This window comes from Globicephala melas, chromosome 2, assembly GCF_963455315.2.
Source record: "Globicephala melas chromosome 2, mGloMel1.2, whole genome shotgun sequence".
NCBI lineage: Eukaryota > Metazoa > Chordata > Mammalia > Artiodactyla > Delphinidae > Globicephala > Globicephala melas.
In genome coordinates, this window is record NC_083315.2 from 8,239,177 (window position 1) to 8,261,567 (window position 22,391).

Here is a 22,391-nt window from a genome sequence, read left to right on the forward strand (position 1 = left end):
AGCAAGAAAGTACTGCCATTATCACGGAAGCAATCTAAACAAAGCAAAATCGTCACTGTTTAAATTATTTTCCTACCTTATCAAAAAGTTGAAAACAATCAAATTCAGGGATCTGGGAAAGCAACAAGTCAGCAGCCTAAAACGCATGGTTAAGTGATTCTTATTCTAGTTCAAGTGTGAGTTTAGATAATGCTGGGCAAACAAAAGATGAGAATTCTTCTTTCTGAATATCTATCTATTCGATGGTTATTTACATAAAACGTATCTTAATTTCCTAAACTAGAAGCAAATGAAATCAATGTACCTATGGAAAATATCAAAATATAAACTTTCATATTTTAGAAACCTATCAGAAATACATTTTCAACACTTGCCCTCTCCCAAAAGTACCAAAAGAAAGCAAACGCATATACATACCATTTGCATTCCTCATGCTTCTTTCTAGAAATGCTCTGCCAGATAAAATTAATTTCCAGAACTTTCTCCATTACGTGCACAAGAGTATTATTTTATATTGATGTTTCACAAGCAAAAAGTCGATTTCAAATTTATGATTTGTCAAAATTATTTCAATAGAACCTCTGAACTTTGTTTTAAAAAATTATTCAACTAAATTTAGCCTTCTTATAAAATAATTTAAACACAACTTCACCTCGTTACCTTTAACCCCTCCCAATAAAAACCCCAATACATTATTAACTGGTAATCTCAAAGATAATTTTAGTCATGCTTCTAAAGTATACAAAGTCTTCCAGATAACTCATTTATTTCTAACAAATATTTCAAGATCACATTTTCTATCCAATAGACTAAGCAGTGTTTGAAATGTGATACCTTATTACACAAAATGACACTGTATCTCAGGCAGAGGTACTTAGGGCCAAAAGGGATTATTAACATTGCAAACATAAAAACAATGGCTTAAAATATTCAGGAGAAAGCAGGGAAAATACCACTGCTAATGCCACTGTTGTTGAATGAATAAAATCTTTTGAATCCTTTAAAACTGGACTTTTATTGGGAGAGGTGAGGAGAGGAGTGGTGGTGATGGTGATGAAAATGAGGCAGTATCAGATCCAGGACTTAATTAAAAAGAAAAAAAATCAAGCTTTGATCTCAAGCCACTTCATGCTGTCCACAAAAAGCCAAACCATTCCAAGCCAAAAGTCATGCATGTATTTTCCTGAATTCAAGATTAAAAAAAAAGAAAAAGGAAAGAAAAACAAAAACTCATACCTCTCCAGATGGCTTCTCATTTATAGGCTAATGTATAACATTAATAAATTGAACAGAGATCAATCATTTTGACACTTTAACAACAGCTGTATAAATTTAAACTCACAAACATCAATTTAACATAAAAGCAGGCATTCATACCTTGTAGCCACATCTTTCAAAATATGCTTCCTCTTCTTTTTTTGCAAGTTCACTACGCTTGAAATATTTTTTATTTTCCTATTGAAGAAAGAAGTAAGTTAATGTCTTTGGGTAAAATTTCATGTCCCTTGGTCAACAACCTTGCAAGTTTTTCAAGAACTGTAAAGTTTTTTCGTTCATGGAGATTATACTGATTTCCTGAACACACCACCTGTGCTCAGCCCCTGTTCTAAACATGAGGTATTTCTCTTGCAGCATCAGTTTGACGGACATATCCAACAGCACAAAGAAGAAACCACCCACATTTTCCAAATGTTCACATTGTTTTTATTTAGTTTCTCAGTGTCTGAATTCAATTTCTACAAATGGATTCATTACGAACCACGTAAAATGAGACACTTTAATTATTTTCTCCTAACAGAACCAACCAAACCAAAATTATGGTAGCTTCAGCTGACATGTTAAATCTCATTACGAACAGAGCTCCAAGGGTGTGTCCAAATTCTTTTTTGTCATCTGGAATCTTACTGTAATGATCAACTGTATTAGTATTAAACAAGTTTTTATAATAATCGAGACAGAATGGTTTTGGAGAGTCTCTTTAGTAAAAAGATGGTTCAAAGGTATTTGTTTTAATATGACATGCTGTTAAGAGACAAACTCTAAATCTAGTGTGGCAGGTGGAAAAAAACGGTTAGTTCTTTCCATGCCATGCATAAAATTATCCTGTTAAAAATGCAGTTCCCTGATCATTTTGTAATGTATAAAACTATCAAATCACTATGTTGAACACCTCAACTAATGAAATATTTTACATCAATTATAATGTAAAAAACACAGTCCCTAATTTGTAGGCTTGTTACTTATCTGCTTCTTAGATATTATGTCATTGATAACTTAGCTCAAATAAAGATACTGCCCTACTTTACCAGTAGTAACCGAAACAGTACCTCAATAATACCTCCACACATGTAGTTAGCACCTCACAGTTCCAAAGCTCACTCACTCAGGCAGTGATCATCAATGGATGCTAAAACCATGACAAGAAAGTGTGATGATGAACAACGGAAAGATAAGGCTGCCGCACTTGAACCCACTGCTCAAGTTTGGCATCAATGCCACGTACGTCCTATGTGAAACACATCGGAAGTACACAGCAGACCACTTAGAAGTGTTCTCCCTAAAAATCTAAATTGGAATCTAATCAAACAATTAACTTCCAGCTTCCTAGAAATGTAAGGAATAGAGGAAAAAGCTCAAAACACCACTGGGAAGCAATCAAACACGAGCACATTTTACAAAACTAGCCCCAGTTTCTCCAACAAGTTGATGCAAAAAAAAGTGGGGGACCTGGAAAATGTTTGCAATGAAAAGAAACTAAGAGTCATAATAAACAAATGTAATGAGTGGACTTTGTGTGGATTTGATTTGAATAAACCAACTGTAAAAACATATGTATGTATTTATTTTAATTCAATTGGGGATATTCAAATGCGAGAGGAGTATTTGATGGTATTAAGGACCCAATTTTAATTTTGTTGGTGGTGATCTTAATTCTATAAAAACATGGTCTTATTTTCTAGAGTTATGTGTGTTGAGGAAAGACAGGAATTCATTATACAACTCTATTGGTGTGTATGTTTAAAACTAACAGCTCATAACAGTTTTTTTAAGTTCATTCATTAACTCAATAAATATTTACTGACTTTTCTGCTGTACCCCAAGCACAGCTTTACAGGTATAAAGATGAAGATGTTACCCGGCGTACAGAACTGATGGTATCACCTGAACATCAAAACTACTCTAAGAAATGTGGGCGCAAATAATACTAATCCCACTGTGGAGGTGAGAAACCTGAGAATTAGAAAGTTCAGGTGACTTTCCCAGAACTCAGTGAGCCTCATGGGTTAACAGAAGCAGGATTAAGAACACTGGTCCTTAAATCCTTTGTGCTGATCTAGTATTCAAGTTACAGTTCTTCACTCCCAAAACTCATTTCAGCATCATAAATTGTTCCTTTTGACTATGTAGCATGTACTCATCATATTTCAAATAAGTGCGTTGACAAACGTACTGGCGGCCTCTCAGAATGAGCTGATACGTAGGAAGAAAGTAAAAGGACTCTCCAGGCCAGAGACCATGGTCCAATCTTTAACTATGGTATCTTTTACTACCGTCTCTCAATTCCATTGAACACACCTAACAAAACCTTATGCCTTGAACATCAATTCTCAAAATGTGGACTTCTGGGGGGTCCCTAAGACCTTTTCAGAGGTTCCACTAGGTAAAATTCATTTTCATAATAATACTAAGATATATGTGCCCACCCCTTTTTCACTGTGCTCAGACCTGCACTGATGGTACAAAAGCAATGGTGACGAAAACTACTGGAACCTTAGCATAAATGAAGGCTAAGTTTATGTACCAGTGGTCATTGTATTCTTCACCACCATGCACTTGCAGGAAAATAAAAAAGCCAGTTTCTCTTAAGAATATCTTGATAAAGTACAATTTTACTAAATCTCATCCCTGGAGCACATGGCCTTTTAATATTTGGTATGACGAAATGAAATGAAATATATGAAGCACTTCCACTATATAATGGCGTAGGACAGTCCTCTCAAAGAAAAGCAAACTGGTTGATTATTCAGACCTGCATATCTGGCAAACAGTTTCTCAAAACTGAACAGAGCAAACCTGTCACCTAAAGGAAAACAATGATAGTATTTGTTGCCTATGATAAAATTCCACCTGTCAAGCGAAAATCAGAAGGGTAGAAAAGTGGTATCCCTCACTGTGAACTGGATGGCTTCCCAATACTTAAAGGCTTTTCTGATGAAATCAGTGGTGACATTAACAAATGTAATTTTTAAAATATTGTCTAATGAAACACACCAACATTTAGAAGATCTGCATAACTCAGCAAAGTTGAAAAAACTCATGATGTTAACAAACACAAGAGTTCACAAAATCATGCACAGGCAAAAGATCTATGACCAGGATAAATCAGAATAGATCTAGAGCAGAACAGGTCAATGGGTTTTAGTACACGAAAAGTCTATTGATATGTGTCAGAATCTAAGCTCTTAGCTAATCTTTAAGAAACTTACCACTTACCCAGTTTTGGCGTAGTATCAAAGAAAAACGTCCACAATTACTGAAAAGGCTATTAAAATACTCCCTTTTCCAACTACCTCTGTTTCAGGATGAATTTTCTTCACATACTTGAACAAAAACAACATATTGCAACAGGTTGAAAAAAGAAACAGGAGAATCCAACTGTCTTCTTATATACCAGAGATTAAAGAGATTTGCAAAATGTAAAACATGCCATTCTTCTCACTAAATTTCATTTGTTTTGGAAAACATAGTTTTCGTAAAAATGTATTATTTACGCTAACATGATGGATTTTTTATTGTACTTGTACAGAGAATATAAATATACATTTTCAATATCCCAGTTTTAATTTCTAATAGAGTAATTATCAATAAATACATTCTACATAAACAAAGCTCTCTGGAGCTATCAGTAATTAAGAATGTAAAGGGGTCCTGAGACCGACAAGTGTTCTGTCCTACAAGAGTCCACTTGCTGGCACTGTCCACGCCTGCACCTAGCTCTTAAATGCTGGGAAACCACTTGCGTCCCAATGTTGCCCACTGATCCTGATGTATTTACCCATCTTTCTCTCCTATTGTCTACACTGATCATTATTCATTCTCCATTCTCTCAAACCTCTAAGCCCTTTACTTCTCCCCTTATTTCCAGCAAATGACTAAGTCACTCTACAGAGAAAAGGGAGGCCAGCGAACAAGAACTCCGAATTCCTCCCAGCACCAATCCCTTCTGCATCTCAGAATGGAAGAGGAAACCCTCGCCCTAAGGCCAACCCCTTCCAGCTGTCTTCCAGATCTCAATTTCTCCTGCCTTTCTCATAGTCAGTTATCTATTTTCTGCATCTTCACCTTTTCCTTCTCTATTGGCACAAATGATCATCACTTACATATGTTCAAGACTCTGCAACCTTAAAGGAAAAATTCGTTACTCTGTGCTGGGTATCATGCTAAGTACCAATTACAGCTGAAGGACAATAAAACATTTCTCTATTCGGTCTCCATTTCCTCACCTCCAGTTCTCTTTGCAGCTGCCCAACAACTGGGAGTCCATTCTTAATGCTCCATTGAAAAATCCCCTGAGGCCATAACTAACTAGGTGCAAAACTAAAGGATCTTCAAGTCAACTGCTAATTCCCTCCTTCTTCAATTGCTTTCTTCCCTTGGCTGTCAGACAACTTTCTTGTTTCTTCCTTACCTACTGGTTTGTTCAGATTTTCTATTTCTTGTTTTTTTGTCACTTATTTCACTATGATTTTCCAATTTATTAGAACATTTAGAACATTAGAACAAATAAACAATTTATTAATGCATTATTTGCCCTAATTATTGTTTTATTATTTACTGTTTTCCAGTAACTTTCATATTGGTTACTATAGTTCTTTATTGTTTCAATTTCAGGGTTTCCTCGGTTTCTGTTAAACGAGGGTTTTTTTTTAATTAAGTAGTTTCTATATTTTTATAAATGAAAAAAGCAAGTGCAGAAGAGTGAATCTAGTATGCTACCGTTTGTATTCAAAAAGGAGAAAAGATATTTGCTTCTTCACATTTGCTTTTATATGCATGAAATAACTCTAGGAGACCCCAAAATTGATAATGTTAGCTGCTTTGGAGGAGGTGAACTGTACAGCTGAGGGACATGGGTAAAAAGGAAACTTTTTATTGTACACCCTTTAGTATGTTTTGAATTTTGAATCATTTGAATGCATTACCTATTAACAATACATTTAATTTTTGAAAATTAATTTGCTTTTCATTTTAAAGAGTCCTAGTGAGAAATATATAAACATTTTGCTTCATACTATGTGACCCCTCACTTCAGGGCAACAAAAGGTTGTCAAAAACAAAAGGGTGGGGCTTCCCTGGTGGCGCAGTGGTTTAGAGTCCACCTGCCGATGCAGGGGACACGGGTTCGTGCCCCGGTCCGGGAAGATCCCACATGCCGCGGAGCGGCTGGGCCCGTGAGCCATGGCCGCTGAGCCTGTGAGTCCGGAGTCTGTGCTCCGCAACGGGAGAGGCCATAACAGTGCGAGGCCCACGTACCGCCAAAAAAAAAAGTTCCCTACCATGTTTCAGACGTCACTCTGCACACTTTTGTTTAGAAACAAGAGCAGTTTATATAAGAAAAGCAAGTTAAGCAGTGACTTCTAATTATAAAACATTATTTTATAAAGCACACTGAAAACATACTTTGAAATACAAAGTATGGTGGATACATTCATGACAGAATTGAAATTGTAGGATGTAAGCATTAATAATACACCCCCCTTTATAGGTAAGTCAGGCAGGGTAGAGAACTTGCCCAAAGTTAAGGAGCTCTCTAGTCATGGAGCCCCAATGAGACTTTAGGACTTGTTTACTCATTTCACAAATTTAGTTTCCTTTCTGGCTATACTCGAAGATTTTGAACTCTAAGTTTGCTGAATTAACGACAGAATATACAACAGAACCCTACAAACACAAGTCTGAAAGTGGCTGGTAAGGATTTTAAGACACCATGTGAACTGACAGTACATTTATTTGGGTTCTCTCCTAAAGCTCCTGACCTTTCCTTTGGGCCTCTCACTCCTGCAGATTTTAGAAATGAGTTGAAAAGGGTATAAAGAGCACTTCTCCTTTTAAAGACAGAACCTAATTCCTGTGTGGTGCTTCATACATGTTATTCTTGGACTTTGTCCAAGCTGTACTGTCTGGATTATAAACTGAGATTTGCGGGTCTAAAGAGTACAAGTCTTTCTACCACATCACCGGAAACGTCGGCCCACACTAATAAGGGAGAGTCAAAATTTAAAAACCACAGGCAACATGACTGTCACCATTTCATTAATTAGAATCATCATTCCTTCAATCAGATTAAGGTTTTTAGTGTTTATATAAATGAAACACAAACACCATCAAGAGTTCTACAAAAAGACACTGGAGAGCTAACAAATACACAGCCTGGACATCCAAAGCAGAGCAATACGTGTGAGATCACGAGCCACACGGCAGGGTCCGTTTCTGGCTGAAGAATGCAAATAAGCCTTAAAGAGCCTGAGGTAATAAACCTAATGGTTGGGCACTCAAACACAATTTAAAGAGACACAATGATTTTCAAAGTGAAAGAACTGTCAACTGTCAAGGGATCCTGTTAGCTAGGCAGTATGTATTCTCAATGATGCCATCCAAAATAGAAAACTATACCAAAATCTCCCCTGCACAGGTGAATTCTATGTACTTCATAATCATATATATTTATATCATTACATATAAAATTATGTAAAAATGTATGAAAGAAATAACACCAATCTTACAAAGTCTTTAAGAAAATAAAGTTAAACAGACACTTACTGTATGATCCAACCACTCCACTCCTAGGCATTTACTCAAGAGAATGAAAGTATATGTCCATACAGAAACCTGTACACCAATGTTCACAGCAGCTTTATCATAATAGCCAAAAAAATGGAAATAATCTGAATGCTCATCAACAGGCTAATGAATAAACAAATTGAGGTATAGCCATACAATGGTGGAATACCGCTCAGTAACAAAAATAATGAAGTCTTGATACAGACAAATGCATAAATGAATCTCAAAATTATTAGGCTGGGGGCTTCCCTGGTGGCGCAGTGGTTGAGAGTCCGCCTGCCGATGCAGGGGACGCGGGTTCATGCCCCGGTCCGGGAGGATCCCACATGCCGCGGAGCGGCTGGGCCCGTGAGCCGTGGCCGCTGAGCCTGCGCGTCCGGAGCCTGTGCTCCGCAACGGGAGAGGCCACAACAGTGAGAGGCCCGCGTGCCGCAAAAAAAAATTATTAGGCTGATTGAAAGAAAGCAGGTAAGAGAGGAACATACTGAAAAATTCTGTTTACATAAAACTCTACAAAATGCAAACTAATGTAAAGTAACAGAAGGCAGACCGGTGGTAGCCTGTGGACAGGGTGGGTAGGGCACAGGTGGGGCAGGAAAGCAGGATCACAAAGGGGCACAAGGAAACACTGGGGTGAGATGAACATGTTCACGCTCTTCACTGTGGTGACAGCATCCAGGTGTAAACATGGCAAAACTCACCGAACTGTACACTTTAAATATGTGCGGTTTACTGTGTGTCAATTACACCTCAATAAAGCTGCTTAAAAAATAAATAGCACAATATGGAAGCAACCAAAGTGTCCATCAACAAACGAATGGATAAAGAAGATGTGGTATATATACACAATGAAATACTACTCAGCCATAAAAAAGAATGAAATTGTGCCATTTGCAGCAACATGGATGGACTTGGAGGGCATTTGCTAAGTGAAACAGACAAAGACAACTACCGTATGATATCACTTGTATGTGGAATCTAAAAAGTACAACAAACTAGTGAATATTTTAAAAAAAACAGACTCACAGATATAATAGAGAACAAACTAGTGGTTACCAGTGGAGAGAGGAGAAGGGGGAGGGCAATATAGTGGGAGGGGAGTAAGAGGTACAAACTATTAGGTATAAAATAAGCTACAAGGATGTATTGTACAACACAGGGAATAGAGCCATTACTTTATAATAACTATAAATGGAATACAGCCTTCAAAAATTGTAAATCACTGTACTGTATACCTGTAACTTATATAATATTGTACAGCAACTATACTTCAATAAAAATAAAATTAAATTAAATAGTGGTAGCATTTACACTCCTGACATTACAACTCACCAGAATGCGACAGCAATCGAGACAGTGTGGCACAGGCATAAGGATCAACAAACAGATTAGGACAAGGGAGCAGAGCACCCAGAACGGAGCCACAGTTAAACTATTACTGATTTTTGATGATGCCAAAAGCAACCAAAGGGAAAAGAAAAATATTTTCAATAAATGGTGCTGGAACAAATGGATAATCACATGGAAAACAATAAACCACACCCCTACCTCCCATCATACAAAGAAACTGATTCAAAAAAAATTTTAACTGTTTTTTATAAAACATGAAACCATAAAGCTTTTAGCTCTTATAATAAGAGTATCTTGGGCTTCTCTGGTGGTGCAGTGGTTAAGAATCCGCCTGCCAATGCAGGAGATATGGGTTCGATCCCTGGTCCGGGAAGATCCCACGTACCGCGGAGCAACTAAGCCTGTGCGTCACAACTACTGAGCCTGTGCTCTAGAGCCTGCGAGCCACAACTACTGAGCCTGCACTCTAGAGCCCATGAGCCACAACTACTGAGCCTGCGCTCTAGAGCCCACGAGCCACAACTACTGAAGCCCGCGTGCCACAAATACTGAAGCCCGCGCACCTAGAGCCCGTGCTCCACAACGAGAAGCCACCGCAATGAGAAGCCCAAGCACCGCAACGAAGAGTAGCCCCCGCTCGCCACAACTAGAGAAAAGCCTGCGGGCAGCAACGAAGACCCAAAGCAGCCAATAATTAATTAATTAATTAATTTAAAAAAAGAATATCTTACTCTCCTGAGTAAATGTCTAGGAGTGGAATAGCTCGTTCATGTAGCAGGCCTATGTTTTCTTTTTAAGACATTACCAAACTGTTTTCCAACAGGTTATACTATTTTATATGCCTAGATAGGATACGGTCAACAATCACCATGAAAAATTGCTAAGTTGGCTTATTACATACACCAGAATGGCTGAAATTAAAGACTGACAACACAAACTGTTGACACAATGTAAAGATCTGAACCCTTTTACTTTGCTAGTGAAGGTGTGACACGGTCCAACCACTTTGGAAAAAGGTCTGGTGGATTTCTATAAAACTAAACCCATAATGTACACCATGACATAGCAATTCCACTCCCTAGCATTTTCCTAAGAGCAATGAAAACACGAGACTTGCACAAAAGGGTCCACAGCAGATTTACTCATAATTGCTAAATCCTGGAAACAGCCCAGCTGCCCATTATCAGAAGAACAGATTAACAAACTGGGTCTATTTGTATAACGGAATACTTCTCAGCAACAGAAGGAGTAAACAACTGATACATGCAACAACATGAATAAAATTCAAAACATTATTCTCATTAAACAAAGTGGGTCATATAAGAGTACACAGTATGATCCCATTTACGTGAAGTTATAGGGCTGGCAAAACCAAGGGACAGTGGAAAGAAATCAGTACAGCAGTTTATTCTTGGGGGAGGGGCTGACTGGAAGGTGGAACGAGGGTAGTATCTGTATCTTGATACAGACTGGGATACACAGGCATATGCATTTGTCACAATTCACTGAATGGTAGGTACACTTATGATTTGTGTATTTCTTCAAACATAAAATTTTGCTGACATACCAAAGAAAGTATAAACAAACACTGAACACTAGTCAATGATATACCCGCCAAATTATATTTTGACAATTATGTTACATTACATTTTAGGGGTAAAGTGTATCAATATCTGTAAATTAATCTGAAATGCATAAAGATCAGTACATTGTCTTCATGACCCTGTCTGCAGCTGGAAAACATTTGTCTATGGATTTGCTGTTCCAGAAGAGCCGCCTCACCTCTGGCCATTTCAAGTGGTTTCCCAGCCTTTTATGGTTCATCTGTGAGATGTGAAACAGTAATGACTTAGCTTGTGAGTGCCTCTCGTCAAATTGTGGAGAAGCAGCCTTCCACTACTCTAAAATGTTCTGCCTGTTTTACTATTCTGAGGTAAAAGTACTTTCTGCATTGCTAGATGGATTGATGAATGGATATACAATGATGGAGAGATGGACAGTTACATGATAAAACAAATATATTAAAATATTAATCGCAGGTTTAATCGCAATATCTAGATGGTAGGCGTATTGGTGTTCACTGTATAATTCTTTTGAGTTTTCGGTACATTTAAATTTTTTCACAGTGAAATGCTGAGGAAAATAAATCTTCTTTGCAGATGTCAAAACATGGTATCAACATGACAAACTCCCTACCACACTGTTTTCTGACTATACCAAAAAAACATGAAAGGCTCCTAAATGACCACTAAAGAAAGAGGCACTGGAGAGGATTACAGAAGACCGTGCAAGCAAAGCAAGGAACAAGTGTGAAGAAAGGCAAGTTCAAAGGCCTGAATAAATGAAACAGGTTTAGAACTGGAACAGCTGATTGGTGGTAGGGATAAATGGGCACAGAGATTTTCACCAGCCCAGAAATGACTGGTTCTTGACCTTTTTGTCAAAGATCGCTTTATTTTTTTTATAAATTTATTTATTTTTGGCTGCGTTGGGTCTTCATTGCTGCGCGCCAGCTTTCTCTAGTTGCAGTGAGAGGGGGCTACTCCTCGTTGCGGTGCGCGGGCTTCTCACTGCAGTGGCTTCTCTTGTTGCGGAGCACGGGCTCTAGGCACGCGGGCTTCAGTAGTTGTGGCGCGCGGGCTCAGTAGTTGTGACGTGCAGGCTCTAGAGCGCAGGCTCAGTAGCTGCGGCACACGGGCTTAGTTGCTCCACGGCATGTAGGATCTTCCCGGACCAGGGCTCGAACCCGTGTCCCCTTCACTGGCCAGTGGATTCTTAACCACTGTGCCACCAGGGAAGCCCCAAACATCCCTTTAATAATATCATCAACAGGAGGAGGGGAAGAGGGGTCACATGTATACATACATGCTAAATTTTTTATAATATTTCAAGGAACTGATGGATACTCTGAAGTCCATCCAAAGGCTCCACTTAAGAACCCGTTACAGGTGGCAACTGAAATCTAGAGGTGAATATGAAATTAATGTAAGAGAATTTTCCGTGTGAAGAGAAAGTAGCCTAGGCCTGAACTTTAAGGAAAACCAACATTTAAGGGATAAAAACTAAACAATAAAAAAACAAAAAAAGAAGAAGCCTGTAAAGGAGATCAGGAATAAGCAGCCTGAGAAGAAGGAAAAACAGGACGCTGTGGGGTAAGAGACGTCAAGGGAAGACTGAATAAAGTGGACCAGGGCTTCCCTGGTGGCGCAGTGGTTGACAGTCCGCCTGCCGATGCAGAGGACACGGGTTCGTGCCCCGGTTCGGGAAGATCCCACATGCTGCAGAGCGGCTAGGCCTGTGAGCCATGGCCGCTGAGCCTGCGCGTCCAGAGCCTGTGCTCCACAACGGGAGAGGCCACAGCAGTGAGAGGCCCGCGTACCGCAAAAAAAAAAAAAAAGAAAGTGGACTAGCCGAGTGCAAATGCTGCTGAGGTTAAGAAAGCATGGAAATCACTGCGGCCCCTGATTAGGATGGATTCAGTGCAACTGTCAGGTAGAAATCAGGTTAAGGAGTGAGTAGGAAATAAGAAGAAGCTTGGCTGTAAAGAAAAAGGACAGCTGTGTTTTAAAAAAAAAAAAAAAAAAAAGATGGGAGAGATGTGTATGTCTCAGTGCTGCTGGAGATAAGCCAGTAGAGACTGAAGACACAGAAAGAAAGGAGACAAGTGCTATTCAGATTCTGATGATGCTACAAAAGATGAGAGCTGGGCTCCAACATGTAAGTGGTAGGTTTGACCCAACATACAGCCAATATCTCATCCACTTTAACAGGGGAAAGGTGAGGAATTTCTTGCCTGATGGCTTCTCTTTTCTCTGTAAAACTGAAAGTAGGTTCCTTAAAGAAAAGGACCAAGCATTACTTTTTAAAAAAAATCCTGTGGCACACAGTGTAGTATCTTGAATATAGGAAATATTCAAAAAATTTTGGAGAAAAAAACAAAGCTAAAATTCTACACAAAGTCCATGCTCAAAACTGCAACTAATAAAACTGCTAATTAAGCCCCACTGAGTCGTGCAGTAGCCTGGCTTTCCACGTAAATGAGGCTTTGCAGTTCAATGAAGACTCACCAACACCGGGGCGCCAAAGCGCTGGCATTCTAGCAATACAGACACCGCACTTACCTCCAAGCAGTTACATCACGTAGAGCACTTAGCACAGGTGACAGGAGGTTAACAAAGGGGCTCTCACAAGCTGAGTGTTTACTATCCAACTCTCAGACTAACAATAAAAAGCTGGGACACCATGCTATCGATAGGATGGATAAACAACAAGGTCCTACTGTATAGCACAGGGAACTATATTCAACACCCTGTGATAAACCATAATGAAAAAGAATATATATGTATAACTGAATCACTTTGCTGTAGAAATCACAGCAGAAATTAAACACTACATTGCAAATCAACTATAGTTCAATAAAGCTTAAAAAAAAAAAAAAAGCTGGGACATCACTACAAATGACCAAAGAGGAGGTGGCGCTTCTGGAAAAACAATACAACAGAAACAGGTGTTCCCCGGCCACAGAAAAGGATAATGAAAAGGATTCACTGACCCCCAACCAGAATTGTTTTTAAAAATGAAACAGGATGGATTAAAACAGTGAAACATATGATAGAATCACATGTAGTTAAGACAAGAAATGTTGCATGAAACTTTTTTCATACGTATCTGATGAAAATACAGATTTATTTCTTACTGTGGCTAGGGCAGTGAAAAAAAAGATGGCTTCGTCATCCGTGGAAAGAGCATCCTAACTGCCCTATGCACCAAACAGAGCTGTTGTAAAGCTCAAATGAGAAAGCATACTAGGGTGCTTTTCACATGTTAATTTAATTTTAAGTAATTTAATCGTTAGGTCAACCCTATCAAAACTAGTTCTATGTTCACAGGGTGGAGATAAATAAACAGCCTGTCTGTAGTGGTGAAGAGAGCAAGCTTTAGAGTGGGAGAGATGGATTCAAATTCAGACTCTATCTCTTGCTAGCTGTGCGATTCTGTAAATCTTCTTTTAGCTTCAATTTCCTCATCTATAAATGGGAGTAGCAGTAATTTTATGGGACTGCTGTACAAATTATATGAGGTATGAGATATGAAGCATTCTGCATAATGCTTTGCAGATTACTATTAATATTACCAGAACTATGACTTTCAGTATTTTAATCCCCATTTCATGTATTTCCTTTGCTGGTATTAATTGGGAAATCAATCTTACCTTCTGGCCAGGGTTATCTGAGTAATTAAATCTACTATCAAATTACAAAATGAAAGACATCCCAGAAAAACAGTTTATATGTGATGATAAATTAAGAACAATTATGTAGAATCAGTGTTTTTGTAAATGATCATTTTTAAAGGCTGGTCTACATCCATGACAAAGAACCTGATTATGCTAACAGCACTGTAAGCCCTGAGAGTGAGCTGAGCTCTTCGTGATTCAATTCTCCCTCTAAAGCACTTTAAATTTCAACACCTGGCTCTAACACCCACTATGCATTTCAACATCTAAATTAGCTTTTTCAAATACTCCGAAACCACTCATCAAAAGAAAAAGGCCCCTGAGTTACAGATGAAAATATCAAGTTACAGCTATGGACAAGCTCTCTCCCCAGCTTCCCGCGCATTTGCTAAACAACATTCTATTTAATTAGCTCCACTTTGTTAATTGTTTTTAAAGTTTCAATGATTATGAAAGCTGCCATCTGCCAAGCTAACAATCCCAACTTACTTGCACCACATCATAAACATCAATCATACACGACATCCAAAGACCTAAGTCAGACTGTTCTCAAAGTGTGGTCCACAAGATCCCTGGAGTCCTTGAGACTCTTTGAGAGGGTCCGTGAGGTCAGAACTATTTTCAGTACTAAGGTATTATTTGCCTGTTCACTCTGTTCCCATTTATACGAAGGGTGAAAAGCAATGCTTCACAAGAATCAAGACAATAGCACTAAACTACCAGCTGTCACTGATTCTTCAATGCTCAGCACTAATGGGGGAGGGGGGCCGTTTCACTTAACTATCTCCTTGATGAAATAGTAAAATTATTAACTTTATTAAGTCTTGGTCCTGGACCACATCTTTGTAATATCCTGTGTGACAAAACAGGAAGTATACATAAAACACAAAGCCTTCCTAAAACGACAGAAGTGAACGGCCAGAAAAACTGGGACACGTCCGAAGAATACCGGCAGATGGGAACGGGGATAAGGGACAGGTGAGGCGGCGGGTAGGGGAAATCGCCAAAATCTCGGGTTTTCCTGCAATTCCTACACCTCCATCCCAAAGGCTCCCAAGTGATTGCCAAGGGCACAGCGGTCTAGAGGGAGCCGCTCCGGGGTAGCGGAGGGGCTCTGGCTAAACCCAATCCGGCAAGGACCCTTTCAGTACCGTTCCCCTCCCCCAGACTCCCCTCCCCCACGCAAACGCTCAGCTCCTCCGTCGCCAACGCCCCACGACCCCAAGAATCCTCACCACCAACAGGTTCCTGTCCTCCACCAGCTGCCGCTTCCGGAGGATCTCCGATTTCAGAACGTCCATCTCGCTGCCCGGATTGAAGCTCCAGTTTTCTTCTTCTCTCTCCGGCTCCCGGAACCAAGCCTTTTCATCCAGCCAGCCGCCGAGAACCCACTACACATAGCGAGCCCAAATACCGAAGGGCAACAACTGACAGAGCCGCTTCCGGCGGAAGCTGAGGTGAGCGAGAGGAAAGAGCGCCCCAGGACGCCTGTTGTTGACGAAGCCGCTGAGGCTTAGCGCCCCTGGCGGCGCCCTCCGGCAGCGCGCTTGTAGTTTCCCATCCGTAGATACGTGAACAAACGTGGGCTGAAACACGAGTCTTCTAAATCGATGCTGCATTGTTTAATAAGTTATATACCTATGTCAACTATACTTCAATTTTAAAAGGAGAAAAAAGTTATTATACCTACTTGTACCTGCTAGGTCAGGTGCAAAAGCTTCTTAGCAAAACACCTCAATTATGTTCATTAATGCCAGATCTTTACTTATTATACGAGAAGTCCACGTCGGAGTTCCTGAAGTTACCTGCTTGCCAAAATCAATGTGCTGGAGTGAGAAAACCCTGGACAATAATACTAGCTCAAAAGTATAGTGTTCATTGCTAGCCTGTGAAACTTCCAGTAAACTTAGGCAATTACATCCATTTAAGTCATTTCAGAAGTAGAGTTGTCTCTCCTCCCTGAGTTCTAGATTGCTTACATATCTTGGTGATAATTGAACATTTACTCCAGGAAACTGAGATGATCTCTTTGGTCACGTGTTCAGCAATCAAGATTTTCAGTGAGATGATTGGAGATGTAATCAGAGATTTTCATTTTTTAAGTCCAACCCAAGAAGCAATATTAAATTGGGGAAAAAATTATATCAGAGATTTTAATTTTTAAAAGACCTAAAAACTGGGGCTTCCCTGGTGGCACAGCGGTTAAGAATCCGCCTGCCAGTGCAGGGGACACCAGTTCAAGCCCTGGTCCCGGAAAATCACACATGCTGCAGAGCAACAAATCCTGTGCGCCACAACTACTGAGCCTGTGCTCTAGAGCCCATGAGGCACAACTACTGAAGCCCACGGGCCTAGAGCCTGTGCTCCGCAACAAGAGAAGCCACTACAATGAGAAGCCCGCGCACCGCAATGAAGAGTAGCCCCCCTCCCCCTCACAGCAGCTAGAGAAAGCCCGCGCGCAGCAGCTAAGACCCAACGCAGCCAAAAATAAACAAATAAATAAATAAATTTATTTTTTAAAAAGACCTAAAAACTGTTTACAATGCATTTATTTTTGGTTCTATGCCATTGAAGCTGTTTTTAAATTTCTAGTTCAGTCATTACTGAACAATATTTGACATGTTACTTTTCCCCACCCAAAAAGGAAAGATATTATTCAGTTCAGTCGGTTCGTAATGGGTGACATGGTTTAGCAAAATAAAAGAGGTTTGTTTCGATTTACAAAGTATTTTTATTGTATACGTGTGCGTTGGGTTATATTTCATCTGAAAGATATCTGACTTTTGCCAGAAATAAATTAACATAGGAAGTTAATTCACTCTTTGAGCTAAGATGCTTTGCTAATTTTTAGGGCTTTTGAAAGCTTTTACCGAAAAAAAAAAAACAAACTCCTTCAACGAATAAACATGGTAACATTCTTACATGGATTTCTGTTTCCTGAGTCACCTATAATTCAATAAGCAAATAACAATTTATCAGCTTTTTCCTGATTTAGGGTTTAGAAATTATGACACAAAAACCTGAAGAGTTGACGCAGGTGATTGTAACAGTAATGGTAGTTTACAGAGAAGAAGGAACAGCTGGCCGGATGGGAGATAATTCATGTAAACCAGGGAAGATAGTCACTTCTGTAAAAAGGCTCCTTTTAAATTTCAGACGTTCATTGATTTTGATGTTTATGTAAACATGCGCTTTAAATCCTGATAAGGGCCTGAAATGGAAGAATAGGAGAGTTGTGTGCTTGAACAAGAAAACTGATAAGGAAGCTTTTCAATATAAAAGGGGAAAAAAGATGACCAGGTGAGCTTAGAAACACTCAATCCTGATTCTAAGGACTCGTATTCGTTTTTTTCAAATATGCAACCCCTTCCATCACAACAGTTATGTAAAAAGGGATATGTCGGAAACAATCCAAATGTCGTAAATGGGGGAATGGTTAGGTAAGTCATAGTTCAGACGTACAATTGAATAGTATGTTCAAAAAAAATTCAGTGATATGAGAATGCTCATGACATAATGTTTAATAAAAAAGTAGGATAACAAAACTAGAAAAATAGCATACAGTCTCCATTTGGTAAGAAAAGCATATAAACCTAGAAAAATGATTGGAAGGAAACACATCCAAATATCAGATTGTTACCTGTCAATGGAAACCCTGGTGATTCTTCTTCTTTATACTATAATTGTACAAATTCCATAATCTGGAAAAAAAATCCAGAGAGCAGTCATTTTCTGTTTTATTTAATTATTATTGAAATTCTTTATAAAATTTCAGCACTACTACTTTAGAAATTATGTATGATAAATTTTAAATAACGCCAGTAAAGGAAAACAAAGGATCAGACAAAAAAAAAGAGAATTTGTTTCAACCTTCATACTTATTCAATCAATATTTAAATGTCTTCTATGAGCTCTGTAGTATATTAAGTTCTGTGGCTTAAACCAAATACAATATATAATCCCTACCCTTGACGACGTTACCAGCTAAAAGTTAAATTATAAAAGATAAATACAATTTAGTAGCATGTATGGGGCTATTTAAGGTATTCACAGGAATTAAAAGAAGAAATAGTAAAAATCAATATATATATATGATTGATGAGATTATTCTTCTGTTGAAATAGCCCATCCTAAGAGAGTATCTGTCATTTCTGGAGAATGGAGGAAATACCAAATTTACTCAGGACCATCTGGGTTTGTTTTGTTGCTGTCCTAAAGGATAGAATGTCACTTCTTTTTTGAAAGCTATACAATCTCATATAGGGAGTACCCTGGTGGTCCAGTGGTTAGGACTTGGCACTTTCACTGCCAGGGCCAGGGTTCAACCCCTGGTCATGGAACTAAGATCCTGCAAGCCAAGCAGTGTGGCCAAACACAAATGAAAAAAAAAAATTTTTTTTTTAAATCTCATACAGCAGCCCTCTGTCTTCAACATGCCTCTGAATAACCCAGAGGAGTTTTTGAAACCCGGTCTGGGGGTCTCCATCCCCCAGAAAAGGTCAGTGGAGGAGCCCAAGAATTTGCTTTTTGAACAAGTTCCCAAGTGAGGCGTTTGCTGTGGATCCAGGGACCACACTTTGAGAACTACTGATCTAATATATTATTTTGGAATCTCGGGCGGCAGATGAGTCAGAACGTAGGTTTGCACGAAGTCCTGATAAACAGGACGGGGCAGGAAGCTGTGTCAGTGTCTGCAGCACTGTTACGGGGTCTCTCAGGGTGCCTGCCCGCTCACAGTGGTGCTTCTACAAATTTCCTAAATAGAAGATGCAGGCTCCATTTGGATCCAGCCATATTCACAGGCCTGCTTTTGTGTGGTCACACCGTGGGCTGGTAGCTGACCTCATCCGGGCCAGAGTCTGTGCCCTAGAAAATTGACACTGGAATTGAGTCAGTCTTTGCAAGTGCAGAAGGTGTGACCTGGAGAGTGGTGGAAACCGTTCCAGTGGCATGCTTGAGCCAGACCAGTCCATTCTGACCTGCAAGAGCCCACTGCTCTATTTTTAAGAATTTTGGAGTCAGCTGTTAAGCATAGCCACGGTTAAAAGTTAAATGTTTATTAACAATTAAATACATTATGTTATAAACAATGGTAATAAATACACAGAATCTCTTACTTACTAATTATATTACTGCATCTTACTATTATTTATGCTCTTGGAGTTAGTTATGACTGTTGCACCGTTGTGGTAGAAATATAATATAACGTTGAATATATATAACTGCATGTCTTTCCCTGACGCCACAGTTGAGGACCTCATGTTGGTAGCTTGAAATTAGCCATAATGGGAATATTTACACCACAGAAATTGGCAAATGCTACCAATCTGGACTTGATTTATTGTTTTGTTGATTGTCTAAGCTTTAAAAAGTTATGGGGAAAACGTTAAAAATGTTAATAAATGTTTCTCAACCTTGGGCCAGATAATTCTTTTCTGGAGTAGAAATGTTGCTAACCCTACCCAGTAGATGCTGGTAACACCCCTTCTATAGTTGTGACAACCAAAAATGTCTCTGGACACTGCCAAATGTCCCCTGACAGGCAAAATCTCTCCCCATTTGAGAACCACTGATAAAAATGAAATTGAAAGCATCGTGTCTATAGCCATTACATAGTAAAGAAGACGAAGATCTGAGGAGATATTCTTCCAGGATTTGAAAACTATTATGTGATTCAACAAAGTCTCTTACATCACTGACAAACATGTGAGGTTCTGACGTGCATCTTTGTTGTTTCACTTTTGTTTTATTCATTAATTTAAGTAAGGATTCATGTCAAAGCTGGACGCATTCATCAATTATTACTATAGGTTGGCTGGGAACACAAGAGTTCTAAAAAAATCAATGAAAGCATTCTATGAGAATCAATTGGCTATATGGAATCTACAATAAAGAGTACAGTATCATTCATTACTGCCTATAAATTGTCCTCCATATCCTGTATAGCAGTAAAAATTATATGAATATCTGTGCCTACTTCTTTTCCTTCAGGGGCCAGTTTTTAAACATTTACCAGCACAGCACTGGCCATTACCCACTTCCCATGTGGGCTTTGCTAAACTATTCAGCAGAGAAAGTTTGAATATCAAGGACAAGAAGTAAAACAGGTTTGCAAGAAGAATCGTGACTGACAGACAATGGGGAGGCTTCGGCCTCTGGATTTCCAGTTCTCTACTTTGGTCTTCCAGGAGTCTAGCTTCCACCTCCATGCCAAAAACACTACTGAATTTACCTTTTTAAGGTGTACTTTTTTCACATTTTACTGTTTCTGAATTCAGGATGCATTTCACAACAAACATGTTTGTAGTGAGGGCTGTGGGACTCTGCACAGACGCTCTGTTCAGGGCCAAGGCACCCATCCCCCATCTGCCAGGAGCTGGGGACACACAGCTGCCTCCCTCACGGGTACAGACCCAGGGCGCAGGGACCTGCCTCAGCCAAGGTCACAGCCCCTCCCAAGGGGGTGCCCACCACCAGTGACCGACTGGAGATGTCAAGGTCCAGCCCCATTGCCTCAACTTAGGGCAACTCTAAAGGGTCATTTTAGCTCCCAGCCCCCCAAGGACCACAGCAGATCTCAGTTGACACTTCCTTGCAGTCCAGCTTCTCCCTCTGCCAAATCCTACCTTCCTCACTTTCTTACAAATGCATCTCCAAGATCGGTCTCTAGGAAACCACAGACACGCATATGCAAAGAGAAGAAATGCTTTGACCGGTAGACACAGGTACTGCGGTTCAGTTGTTAGGAGACTATTAAATCGGCATGCTAGTTTTTACATCAGTCATTTCTGTGAATAACGTTGGCCAGTTACTCCAGAACTGGTGACACTAGCGAAACTGAATTTAAGGATGCTCAAAGTTGAGAAGCAGAGCTTGGATCCTGGTAGGTTTGTGAACAGCAGTGACCCTGGTTGAGAGACCAGCGGACAATCCCCACTGACATCTCTTTCTCTTGGACTTTCCCAGTGATGAGAGGGACAGACCATATACCACATCAGTCCCCTTTCCTTCTTCCTTGACATTTCTTGTCTGCTCTGGTCATCCCTTCCATTCTCTTTGTCTCAAAGCTTTCATACTGTTTTATTAGTGGGGTATGTAAAATGAATGGAATAAAGAGTGAGTCCAGCGCCATTTGCAACAACATGGATGGACGTAAAGGGTATTGTGCTTAATGAAATAAGACAGAGAAAGACAAACACTGTATGTTTTCACTTATATGTGGAATCTGAAAACTAAAACAAACAAATGAATATGGCAAAACAGGAACAGACTCACAGACACAGAGAACAAACCAGTGGGGAGAGGGAAAGGGGGAGGGGCAAGATGGGGAAGGGGATTAAGAGGTACAAACTAAAAGGTATAAAATAAAGTTACAGGGATATATTGTACAGCATAGGGAATATAGCTGATATGTTATAATAACTTTAAATGGAGTATAATCTATAAAAATATTGAATCACTATGTTGTATGCCTGAAACTAACATATTATTGTAAACCAATTATACTTCAATTTTTTAAAATAAATAATAAATTGATTAAAATTTTTTAAATAATTAATTAAAAGAGTGAGTCAGGAGAAAAAAAATCAAGGTTAGGAATAAGAATGGAAAAATAACCAAGGATAAAAAAAGCATTTAAGGAAATATGAGAAATCCTACCTGCAACTCAATGGAAATAAATTTGAAACCCAAAAACATATGAATGATTTCCTAACAGAAATTTAAGCTACCAAAATTGTTCAACAAAATGTAGAAAACTGAAATAAGCAATAACAGCAGCAAGATAGAAAAGGTGATTGTAGATCTCCCATTTTAAAAGGCACCAGATTCAGACGTTTTCACTGCTGAGATCCACGTAATCTTTAAAGAACAGATAACCCAAACTTTCTGGGCTCAGAAACCCTTTCTATTCATAAAAATTCTTAGAGATATCAGAAAGGCTTTGTTTATGTGAATTATAACC

General features: G+C 39.2%; 1 protein-coding gene across 2 annotated transcripts in view; it reads right to left on the bottom strand.

The window, feature by feature from the left end:
- The window catches only part of PRPF18 (pre-mRNA processing factor 18), a 49,347-nt gene extending 33,482 nt beyond the window's left edge, over positions 1 to 15,865 (bottom strand). The window contains exons 1-3 of one of the 2 annotated variants that reach the window (XM_060292580.2): positions 15,664 to 15,865; positions 1,378 to 1,455; positions 1,237 to 1,263 (exon numbers count right to left, since the gene is read on the bottom strand). In XM_060292580.2, coding sequence (XP_060148563.1) covers positions 1,237 to 1,263; positions 1,378 to 1,455; positions 15,664 to 15,729 — 171 coding nt within the window. In that variant the 5' untranslated portion in view covers positions 15,730 to 15,865. The remainder of the gene's footprint in view (positions 1 to 1,236; positions 1,264 to 1,377; positions 1,456 to 15,663) is intronic. The other variant, XM_030832450.2, reaches the window with a different exon arrangement.
- Positions 15,866 to 22,391: the final 6,526 nt, after the last annotated feature.